Genomic DNA, 12,344 nt, shown 5'->3' on the forward strand with positions numbered 1-12,344 from the left:
TCCTGATGCAAAACTTCTGCTGTATCCTGAGCGGTTGGACTGATTTTTTGATATAGTGGAGTAGCTATCGAAGGCATCACTTAACACCCAGATCTGCTCACTTTTGCTCTGATGTTCGGTGCTTTTTATGTCACAGCAGGTCAGAGTCCTGTCCCCCTATCACATATGTTTGCATTCTCAGAGATGCCTTGGTCCCTTTTTAAATGGTCATTGCCACTTGCTCTTTGGCAAGGTTGGTTCATATCCCATAAAAGACATAGAGGCACCAGTAGCCTGGCTGTGTCCCTAAGCCTCATCTTCCCCAGCCTTGCTAAGAGCTGTGGCTTGTCGTGGTAAATTATTTCTGATGAATAGGGCCCTTTTTTTTGGTCCAAGGCAATTAAGGCTCTGATGTTAAAATCAGACAGCTCTTGTGGAAAGTTACTGCACACCACAGCAGGATTATTTTTGGTGATTTCAGGAGTCCTCCTCCTTTACGCTCTGTCCTGAATTTTGATCACCACCTGGATCTGCCACTTTTCCTCCCATGTTTAAATTAAACAGCTTTGCAAATAATATTTTCTACATTGCAAATAATTTGATCAAACTACCCTAAATATTTCAGAACAAGAGCAATTCTAAAACAGTTTGCTCCACCCAAATTCACTAGGCACTCGTGGCGGTGGTGGTAGTTTGCATTACAGTAGTGCCTCGACTGAGGTTGGGACCCATTTTAGATCTAACCTCTGTAGCTGTCATTTTCTGTATGTTTATACAGCACTTAATGCAATGCGGCCCAGACCTGGTTGGGCTGTCAGCACTACTGCTATATAAATGTTAAATAATAATAGTACTAGATACTGTACACACACACACACACACACACACACACACACAAGACAAGGCAGGCAAATGAATTATTATTACCCTTCTTTTACAAATGGGGAGTTCAGACATAGGGAGACTAAATGAATTGCCAAAGGTGATTCTTGAAGGCTCTAGCAGAGCACAGAACTGAATACCAATCTCCTCAGTTTTACGCCAGTACCTTAACCACAAAGCCATTCTTCCTGGGCTTCCAACAGCTGTTTCTTTTGACCTGTAGATATTTGTGAATTTTATGTTTTGTCCATAGTTGACCACAGCTTTTTGTTCATTAGAAGCAAATGGGTTTTTATGACCAAGTAAAAGTGAAAACAGGGTGAAAACTGAAAAGCTTTAATTTTGGCTATTAATCTTTTGTAATAATCTGTCAACGTGAAAGAAAAGGATGTAGGTTAATTTTGGTTTGCTTAAGACACTTTCAAGCATATGATAAATACCGTGAGCTTAAACTTCCTCACCTTACTCATGTGGTTAGTCTCATTTAAACAGGACAGATCCTCAGCTGGTAGAAATTGACATAGATCCATTGACTTTATTGGAGCAATGCCAGTTTACATCAGATGAGCATCATTTCACTTCAATGGGGCTACTCGAAGGATGGAGAGGATTTGGCTTTAAATGGGTTGTGCTAGTGTAAGTGAGGGCAGAACTTTATCACTCCATCAAGCAGTCACTTGCATTCCCCTTTTCTTGGCAGTTGTTAATATGGAAAGCAGGTCAATGCATCTGAGCACCTTGGTCCAGGAAGCCCAGCAGCGAGTGAGTGAGCTGTCTGCACAAGTGATGAGTGAAGGTCTTAGTATGGACAACACAGACAAAGAGAAGCAACTAAAAGCTTGGGAGTGGAGATACAGGCTATACAAGCGCATGAAAGCAGGCTATGAGCATGCCAGTAAGTAGAACCAAGGTGGTTATACACCTAAAAGGAATATGCTTTAAATAAGAATAATTTGCACTTGAGCAATTTTTTCTTTACAAAAATGCTCTTATCAGTCCTCCTGATGCCCCTGGGAAGCAGCTGAACGTTATAGGTGGGGAAACTGGGGCACAGAAAGTAAGTGACCTTCCCAAAAGTGGAAAGGGAGTTGGTGCTAGAATTTGAGAGGCCCAATTATCCTGACAATTGCATGTGTACAGCTTCTACAGAATGGGAGTTGTGCACTCAAAACTGTTCAGATAATCAGACCCAAAAGTTCCTGGTACAATGTCTATTTCTTGCATCATTAAGCCTTCCCTTTACATTTCCGTTCTTCCAGGTTTCATTTAGTGTGATTAAAGATAGTTGTAAAATAGGGACATTTGAGGGAAAATGGGGCAAAAATTCAACCTTTCTATCATAATTTGAGAAAAAATGTGAACAATTCTGTGCGTAGTGAAACCCCAGAATGAAGTTTTCACACAGAAAATTGTGAGAAGTTAATCCTATTTGTTGGCATCAACAAAGAAAATGAGCCAATTTCAAAAATGTGGAACTTTTTAGGCCACTCTAAATGTGGTTCTGTGCAGAAAGGCCTACTGTGGCCCTTGGAGAGGAGTAGACTAGAGACTGAAGCTTCCGTTTGTATAAGCATTTAGATCTTTTGGCTGTAATACATTCAGTGACAAACAATCATTGTTACCATTAACATTTTTAGAATCGCCTTTCTAAAAATCTGTTTGCAAATAATTAACTTTATCTAAAGGGTATTGCACACCAAGAATACTCCTCTAAAGTATGTATGGTGTTCTCTGAGTTAGGATATGAGGAATACCACAAATGTAATGTTCATTACTTGCAATGACAAAATTGTAAATATATTAGGCCACATCCATAAGTGGTGTCAGTCAGGGTATCTTCATTTAATTCAATGGTGCTACACTGCTACCAGTAACCAGCTGAAGATCTGGCCCATCAGCCAGCATGTTATGTTACATGACAAGAGTTTGCTTAATGCCCTTATCCTAAATCAGATGTAAAAAGTTAGATAACTATATCATCTTCATCCACACCCAGCATGACCTCAGAATCATTTGCATGTTCAAAGGGATTGCCAGTTTTTCCTACAAACAATAGGTAATTAATTTGATTTCTGGACTGAATTACTCTTTGAACTGACCTATCTGCTTTAAAGAGACTTCATGCCACAACACATTTTAGAATGACTATAGTGAAACATATACAAAGTAGCTGTTACAACCTGGGTGATTTCTTAACCAGAATAATGTAAAAATGTTTTTTCTGTCTTGTGATACATTTGAATCTGTTAGTGAAATCTTAATGATTTAATTAGCTCTTTATGGTAGTTTTTGTCCCCTTTCTTTCCTCCCACCTACCCCAAAAGATTTATAGGGGCTTTTCATTGACATAATTAACATTATCCTGTTTTATTGGGTTACATAGGTACAGGAAGATATTTTTAACCCAAAGGAGCTGAAAACCATGATAGAAACAAATGGTGTCTGCAGGATATTGTTAGTTGGGGTACTAATTAAAATGTTCAAAAGGCAGGGAACACAAACACTTACGAACCAAAGCTCACAATTGCCGGGTGGTTTTCAGTTGGTTCTTTGAAGACACACAAACGTTGTTTGAATAGGATTTGTTGTGCTATGGACCTGATGTTTTTTCTTCTCTCCCAGGAGCCCCTGAGGCGCCAACCAATGTCTGTTTCATGGTAACAAGCAGCACATCACTCACTGTCACCTTCCAAGAACCTCTTAGCGTCAACTCGGCTGTAGTGACCAAATATAAAGGTACTGGATTTGGACATATTTCATTTACCTTTCTTAAGAGTGCATAGAAACGTTAGGGCTCAATCATGAGCTGTTTACTTGCAGAAAATATTTTGCTCTAAAAGCCTCATTTGGATAGAAATATTTCATTGGTTATCTGTGTATACATGAGAATGTTTTGGATGGGATTCCCTAATGAGACAGTAAGACAAAAAGACAGTTCACCCAAACCATTATCCATGGTGCCTTGAAGTTTGCTTGACTCATTGTGGTTAGAACATGGGATGAGCCAGCTTGAAAACATCAGCTAGCCTATGGGGCCTGTGGGCTTCTTAACAACCCTGTGTATCTTTGCCCAGGCCAAAGCCACACTGCCATCCCCTAAAGGAATGCTTCTGGAAGCTGAAGCTGCAGGCTATGGCTTCCCACAGCCCAGCTAATTAGCTGTTTCAGTGCCGCCACATAATTCCTGGAAGAGTATCACATTAGGGGTGGCACCCGTTACAGTCTTTAAAGTGGAATGAACAGAGAGAATACCTTTCTCTGAACAGTCCTGCTAAACACTCCGAGCATACGCAGCTCATCTGCATTGTTGTAATGACTATTAAATGACTTGAGGTTGCGCAGAGGGGCTTAAGTATTTAAGACTTCTTTTTTTAAGCAAAGCAAATCTATTTTTAAAGCCATCAGTGTGTTCAGGTGGACTGTATTAAGCTTCATCCTGAGGAATTTTAGAAAGGAAAAGCCTCGTTTTTTCTTTGCTGGAATATTTCAAGTGAAGCCCATTCTAGTTCCTAACCAGATTAGTCCTGTACACTTACATTAATCACCTTAGTAGCGGTAATACTCTACAATTCCATGGGACCTTTCAACTGAGGATCTAAAAGCTATATGTAAACAATTACGCCTCAGTTAATTAAGCCTGGCCCACACATTCAGCCTGTGTCTAATTCTTCCTTTACGACATCTCCAAAATCCAGCCTTTTGTTGCTGCCCACACTACCAAAACTCCTGTCCAAGTCCTTATCATATCATACATTGAACACAACAATCTTCAGCTTTCTGACAGGTTTATAATGGTTTGCAAATTGGTTAAAATGAAGTGGAGAGAGGCTAAGACCAAAACTTTCAAACTTTGGTGCTTAAAGTCAGGTATCTACATTCATATTTAACACCGAAATAAGTAGCCTGGTTTTCAAAGGCGCTAAGTAACCATGGCTCACATCAACTTCAAAATTCATTGTCAATGTTCTGTGGCCTCATACCTGATGGTGGCCTCATACCTGATGGTATTAGAGGAGAGTTAAATCACCCATATGTCAGCTAGCTAGCTGTGCAAATGCGACGTAGTGATTTACGAGCCTAGACCCCATTTTTCAAAAGTGACTTAGGAGCCTTCAAATGACTTTCACTGATAGTCTCCTAGGCACGTAGGTGCCTAATTCACTTTTTAAAATGAGACAGGAACCTAAATCACTTACATGCTTTTGAAAATTTAACTTGATAGGACAAAACTCAAATATATCTAACATGCAGGGGGCCAATGAATCTTGTGCAAGTCATAACTTCACAATAACATAAATTCCCAAGTACAATTGATTATTTTTTAAAAATATTTACTTTCCCAAGGTTGTGTGATATTTTCCCCACACATAGTTGTTTAGTTTGAATCTGTTTTATAGCCTCTATCCTCTTTTCAGCAGGTATGAAGGCAAGAAAAATGTTACCCAACTTGACAAAACTTTCCTAAATCTGACTAGTTCACACTCTAGTGCCTTCATGCTTTGAGTAATCCATACTGCTGCCTGTTTTATGCTTGGTCAGAGTGGCCATGAATTCTACCAGGATGTTCATTTTAAACCCTTTATCCCTGGAAACTTGCATATTTAAGGTTAGATGAAAAGAAAGAGCATTAATGGGTCCTGTTGGTGACTTGTGGGGATTAATTAAGCACACTATATGGAATTGTTTATTACACCTCAGAGCAAAATTCTTTGTGTTAAAATGAACCTTTCAAAAGAGCGCTCATGATTAGAACCATGTAAGAGTTACTGTTCCCATAAAGATAGTTTGATAATATTAATTGGGGATCTTTTAGCCAAAAGTCTGAGCCCCAGTTCAGCAAACCACCTAAGCACATACTTAAGTGCTTTCCTGATTCGGGGCCATAAATAACACATAACTGTTTATTTTTAAGAAAGAAGGAATCAGGAGAGATAGTAGTCTTTCGCCTCCTCACTACCAAACTCTAATAATGATCTTTTCAATGGATCTATGGATTATTTTGGATAAGTATCAAAATTAAAGTTGCTTCAGGTACTTAGCATTTTGACAAGCTGCCAATGCCCTTTGCACGTCATCTCTTTTGAAATGTTTGATATGAGGCTTGAACCTGCATTGTGGAATAATTTTTTCCCATGTGCCTATTTGTTCAAAGTGATTCAGAAACATGTATCAGAACATTATCTGAATCCTGTGTGTAGGGTTTTCCTTGTTAATTATATAACTTCTAAATAATAAAGGACAAGGACATTTTACAGTCTCTTTAATCCATAAAACCAATTTACTTCCTTTAAGAGATTTAATTTAAGCACACAAGGTAGATGGGTGTTAACCTTGGGGTCCCAGCTAGGTTCCAGTTCTGTGACTGCATTCTGCCAAGCCATTTCTATAAGGAGCTGAGGTATTCTTTACTTCCTACCCTGGACTGCCGTTTCATGTTACTGCCACCATCCTAATGGCTCCTTTAGATTCCCTCCAGAGAAGGCTGCCTTATGTCAGTGTCTGAAGTGAAATGATTCCTATGTATATAGTAATTCAGTAAAGTGTTTTGAGGCTTGAGACAGGCATGACATAAATCAATAATAATAATAATAATCGTAATAATCATCTCCAAGCTACAGAGAAATATTCATATAGGTTCCAGAAAGACCCTATCCCAGCAAAAGGATATTAAGGATTACATTAACTCCTCTGGACAAAATCTCAGATTGACTAATCATGCCCTGAGGACAAGTGTTGCACCTGAACCTGAAAACATTTGGACTTGCCTACACTGTATAAACCACTTTGCACCAGTAAAAGCCCCTAATGTAAATGTGCTGTGCTGGTGTTAAAAAGTGAATTGTTTTGAACCAGAAAACTGGAATTTTTCTTTTAGAAAATGTCAAAATATTTTTTTCAAAAATATACTTTGCGTAAAAAAATTCATCGAACCTGACCCTTTAAAAGTTTCCGCTTCAACAATTCAGCGTATTTCAATAAGTAAAAGGTTTGATTGAAAAATTCCTGACCAGCTCCAGCCTACACTACATGTTTGTAACAGCAGGGCTACATTGAAGTATACGGTTGCAAAAAAAAAACCCCACAAAACCATAACACCAACATAGACAAGACCTTATTCCTCACTGTTGTCCCATTGGAGCCTGGAAGTAGGACAGTCAAGAACTGTTGTCTTCAAGAAGTAATCCTTTTAATGGGTGTCACCTCTCTCTCTTATACACACTCACACTCACATGCACACATCGATTTAGTTAAATGAAAATCACTTCTCAACATCATTAACCAAAGGTAATTGTAAAGATTAATGTGAAATTCAAAAACTGCACTGGAGGAAAAGTATTGCCAGTCTGGAAAAAATGCTACTTCTCCTCTTGTTTGTTTATTTTTGTTTTAGGCCTGTTTTGTTGTTGTTTGTTTTCCCCCTACATAGATGTAATTTCGGGCATATATAATCTCCTCTTATTGCACAATGTTCCTTTATGCGTATCTCCCGTCAGAAGTACTTGAAAATCCCCAGGCATCAAGATAAACAAGAGCATGTGTAATATCAGAGGATAACCACTGAATGAACCACCAATGAAAAATTACCATGAAATATAGTCTCAATGTATACCTCTGAGTTTCGTATAGCTTATTAATTTTTAAGCAAACATATGTTAGACAAATACATTTTCTTTTGGTAAAAAGTGTGAAGCAGCGTATGTTTTTGAGTTTAGTTATTTAGCTAACGGACCTGAAAAATTCAAGTCTGAAGCTGTAGTAGGAAACAGAGAGAGATTCTGAGTCACCCTTTAACTGAGCAATTTGAACTGCTCCACCATCTGCGTGAACGTCGATCCCAAGCTTGACAAGCTCCACAAGCTGTTTTTCCAGTAGCAGTATTTGCATTTAACAAGGTCTTACGAGGTTCTCTTGGTGGGTTTTGAAGTAGCTTCCCAGCCTGACATCGAGTTGGTGGGATGATGATTTGTTTAGCCCACCTGATCCCCTGTTACTATTTCCTTTTTATTCATTTTTTGATTAATCATTTTACACATTTCTGTTTGTCAATATTCCCCCACTACCTCCTAGGATTTCTGCCTGGTTGGACAGTATGTTTTTCTTTTATGTCAATTTTGTAGCCTTAAAGAAAAAGTCAAGCAGTCATGTTAGATCAAGATGAGGTGGAGGAGGAAGAAAGCATCTATTGCTTGCTCAATTTTTGACCAAAAAATTATTCCATACCTCCTTTCCTCCAGGGCAATTTGTGGTTCACCTCAAACATTTTTTGCATTAGTATAATTTTCTTTAATTACCTCTAAGTCACTGGTTCAGCCCAGGTCAGAAGTGAAGTGGCCAAAACTTGTTACCATCTAATGGCTGGCTTGGTGTCCTGTGTGAAGTGAGTTTACTGGGCTCAGCCCTGCTCCCAGAGAAACGGGTGTTGCTATTACCAGCACAATCGATGCAATTTGGCACCATTGTTGGAAGCCTCAGCAGAGGGAACTGAATGGATCTTGGAGACTAAAAAGCCATTTCATACTTAGAGGAGAAACCCTTTGAAAGTCAGAGTTTGGGACCCTTAGCGTGGCAGAATGGGGAAGCTTGCACAGATTGGCTTGCATTGTACTCGTTGTATAGATAAATAGAGCTTCATTGACCCAGGCTCTCAATCAGTTACCCTTTACAAGCACTAAGGGGATCATCCAAAGCCCATTGAGGTCAGTTTGGTGTATGTCTACACGGCATTGTAAATCTGGGTCTGTGGGACCCAGGCTTGTGGACTTGGTGTGTCCAAGCCCACACCTGTGCATTTTATACACGACACAGACATTCGAACTCGGCTCTCAGGCTTGAGCTCCATCCACACTGCAAAATGACCGGGCTTGACCTGTGTGACACTGGGACTTCGCTCTGACCTATCCCCCAAGCAGGGTCCTAGGACCTGGGTCCTGAGTGCTTGCTGACCCCCTCAGACTGATTGTGTGTGGACAGAAGGGTGGTTTGGGCTCAAACCTGAGTCAGAGCTTGGGCTTAATGTGCAGTGTAGACACACCCTAGCCTAGGAGTCTTCCCTTGAAAATCTTTTCTTGAAAAATCACAGTTTCAGATTGTAAAAAGAACTTAGGGAGTTTTCCTGTTCCATCATATTTTATTCTTGTGAATAATCCATACTCTCATTGACTTCTCTGGGTCTACACACACACACAACCTCCCTCTTGTTCTTTCTCTTTTTATATATATATAATATAAAGTATATATGTCTGTGCAGGTAATCCAGTGCACATATGCAAAAGGTTTTTGTAAGGCTGTATTTAATTTGTCTATCAGTAGAATTTGCACGTGTGCTTTTTTTTTCTTTTACATATGACACATACAGCTTTTTCCCCCATCTCTCTCTAACAACAGCCATTCCCATTAAACGTTGTCACTCAGGAGTCAATCAAACAAACACACATACCTCAGCTCCTTTTGACTTCAGTGGATGGGAGCTAAGGGTGCTGACCTAAACTCCTAGGGTATGTTTACACTGCAGCTAGAAGCCAGCCTCCCAGCCCAGGACCAGACTCTCACTAGTAGGGTTCAAGCTACCATGCTAAAAATAGCAGTGTGGACATTGCGCCTTTAGTGGAGACTCGGGCTAGACACCCAAGCTCAGGCCCAGGGGACAGGAGGGCTTGAGAGACTGAGCTCACACACAAGCTGCGATGTCCACACTGCTATTTTTAGCATGCTGGTCTGAGTCTCTGACTTCCCAGGTTGAGCGCTCGCTCCCAGCTGCAGTGTAGACATGCCCATAGGATTTAGCCCTTACCAAGAATTGTGATGCTGTAACATTACATTCTAATGCATCTTTTATAAAGTGCTGCAGCGAATGCTACATCCCAACTTGAGTCTACCCACAGCTTGATGGCACCATATATCCAAATTGGTCTTTATGCCATGTTTGCCAACCATTCGAAGTATTTCTGTATATTTTTAAACTTTCTTTTTCCTTCTATCCCCAAATCAGTTCTTTTCTGCATTAAAAATGAAAGAAAATACATTTCTTTGTAGCATATTCAAGTTCGTGCTGCAGAATAGGTGTGGTCTGGTATTTTATTTTTACAGTAGTTCATTTATGGCATTTTATTAGGTCTCATGGGCACTTTATTTGCACATTACATTTCGGTAGCTAACAAGACTGTGCAACTTGATTTCTATTTTTATGCCCAGCAAGTACAGAAATGCGTACATGTTAAAACAAACCTTTCTATTTCCAAGTCCTCTCAGCTTTTGTAGTATGCTTTAGACTTAAAAAAAAAAAAAGAGAGAGATTCTTAAACTTTGGGACTAGTTTAAAGATACCAGAGACAGATATGGCAATTTCCTGCAATATTCTGGACAGCCTTACTGAATTAAGTTTAAGTATGTTTTGAGTTCATTGTATTAAAAATGCAAAAGTTGATGTGTTCTTGCCAAAATACCATAAATGAACTACTGTAAAAATAAAATGTGGTGTTGTGGGATTGTATGTAACATATCACGGGGGAGACAGGACTAATGTAAACCCTGGGAGTGTTATGAGCATCAAAGGACTATTTGAGACAATGGGCCAGACAAGAATGAAATTTTAATTAAGTGGGTTTTGCAGGAAATCAGGGGGCGGGGGATGCAAATATACCCCCTTCAGCTATGCCAAGATTCAGCCTTTTGGAGTTTCTCTGTGAGGAGGAGACTTTTTTCTGGTTGATTTACCTCTTCACGATCTCTACAGATCAAAGACCCAGGCTGCGTAAAGGAAAGGCTAATCTACACATAGGTCTGCTTGTTCTGAGGGAAAGGGTGTTATGAAATTGTGACCACAGAAAACCCCCTGGATAGGGTTTGAAGGACAGACTCCTACCGAGCCCTGGTTGGAGTTGAGGGTCGCTGGAAAGCATATTAGCGTGGGGTTCTTTCATTGGTTTGTATATGTTTTCTCTGTAGTGCTTTCACCTTAAGAATTAATATGCTTGCTTAGGAAAAGCGGTGTGGTACCTAAGAACTGTGGCAATTACACTATTCATAACCTCTGAGGAAAAGGTAACACAAGCCTGCTTAGTGAGTCGGACTCACTGGTAAACTCACGGTGTAGGCAGAGAGCTGGGCAGCCTGGAACAACCCCAGTCAGGAGGGAGAAAGACGTGGGTGTCCAACCAAGAGAGGTGACATCTGAGGACTGGGTACTCTTGTAGAACGAGGAGTATGGGGGCAGTTGCCCCGAACTAGGACAGTATCCACCAGCTAGGGTTAAATATTAAATGAAGGTACAATTAACTAATGTTATTGATCAGCCAAAAACTACTCAGGTCAATTATTCTGATCTTCTGCTTCGTGTTTTATGAGCATTTTGAGCAGCCAGTCAAAGTGAATGGCAATGAGAAACCCAGAGACTTTAGGGTCTGATCCTGTCCTTATTTTGGGTGAACAAGGAATACAGGATCATACCTTTAAATGGATGATTTTTAGGAGATGTTGGTTTACCTTTTACATTTGCTTTAACTTAATAATAATAATAATTAATAATTAGGGCTGTCAAGCTATTATAATAATTAATCGTGCAATTAAAAATTAATTGTGATTAATCATGCAATTAAAAAATTAATCGCGCTGTTGAACAATAATAGAATATCATTTATTTAAATATTTTTTGATGTTTTCTACATTTTCAAATATATGGATTTCAATTACAACAGAATTAAAAGTGTACAGTGCTTAGTTTTCATTTATTTTTATTACAAATATTTGCACTGTAAAAAACAAAAGAAATAGTATTTTTCAATTCCCCCATTGCAAATACTGTAGTGCAATCTCTTTATCATGAACGTTGAATTTACAAATGTAGAACTATGTACAAAAAAACTGCATTCAAAAATAAAACAATGTAAAACTTTAGAGCCTACAAGTCCACTCAGTCCTACTTCTTGTTCAGCCAATCGCTCAGACAAACTAGTTTGTTTACATTTGCAGGAGATAATGCTGCCGGCTTGTTTACAATGTTACCTGAAAATGAGAACAGGTGTTCACATGGCACTGTTGTAGTCAGCATCACAAGATATTTACGTGCCAAATGCCCTAAAGATTCATAGGTCCCTTCGTGCTTCAACCACCATTCCAGAGGACATGCGTCCATGCTGATGACACGTTCTGCTTGGTAATGATCCAAAGCAGTACAGACTGGTCCGTGTTCATTTTCATCATCTGAGTCAGATGCCACCAGCAGAAGGTTGATTTTCTTTTTTGGTGGTTCTAGTTCTATAGTTTCCGCATCGGAGTGTTGCTCTTTTAAGACTTCTGTGATTAATCGTGATTAATTTTTTAAAATCGCAATTAATGTTTCTTTAGTTAATCGCATGAGTTACGTGCGATTAATGGACATCCCTAATAATAATAATTAATAATAAGTATTTTGCTAGTACTTTGCATGTTGAAAGCACTGTTCAGACATTAGCTCAATAACCCTCACATCACCCCTAGGGCTTGGT

The 12,344-nt window shown here is 39.3% G+C and overlaps 1 protein-coding gene across 2 annotated transcripts in view; it reads left to right on the forward strand.

Moving 5' to 3' along the window:
- The window catches only part of ANKFN1 (ankyrin repeat and fibronectin type III domain containing 1), a 222,155-nt gene that overhangs the window by 146,073 nt on the left and 63,738 nt on the right, over positions 1-12,344 (forward strand). For both annotated transcript variants that reach the window (XM_065563524.1, XM_042841026.2), the window contains exons 5-6: positions 1,562-1,756; positions 3,484-3,597. In XM_065563524.1, the coding sequence (XP_065419596.1) occupies positions 1,562-1,756; positions 3,484-3,597 (309 nt within the window). The remainder of the gene's footprint in view (positions 1-1,561; positions 1,757-3,483; positions 3,598-12,344) is intronic.

The sequence above is a fragment of the Chrysemys picta genome, chromosome 12, assembly GCF_011386835.1.
Source record: "Chrysemys picta bellii isolate R12L10 chromosome 12, ASM1138683v2, whole genome shotgun sequence".
In the NCBI taxonomy this organism is placed as follows: Eukaryota; Metazoa; Chordata; order Testudines; family Emydidae; genus Chrysemys; species Chrysemys picta.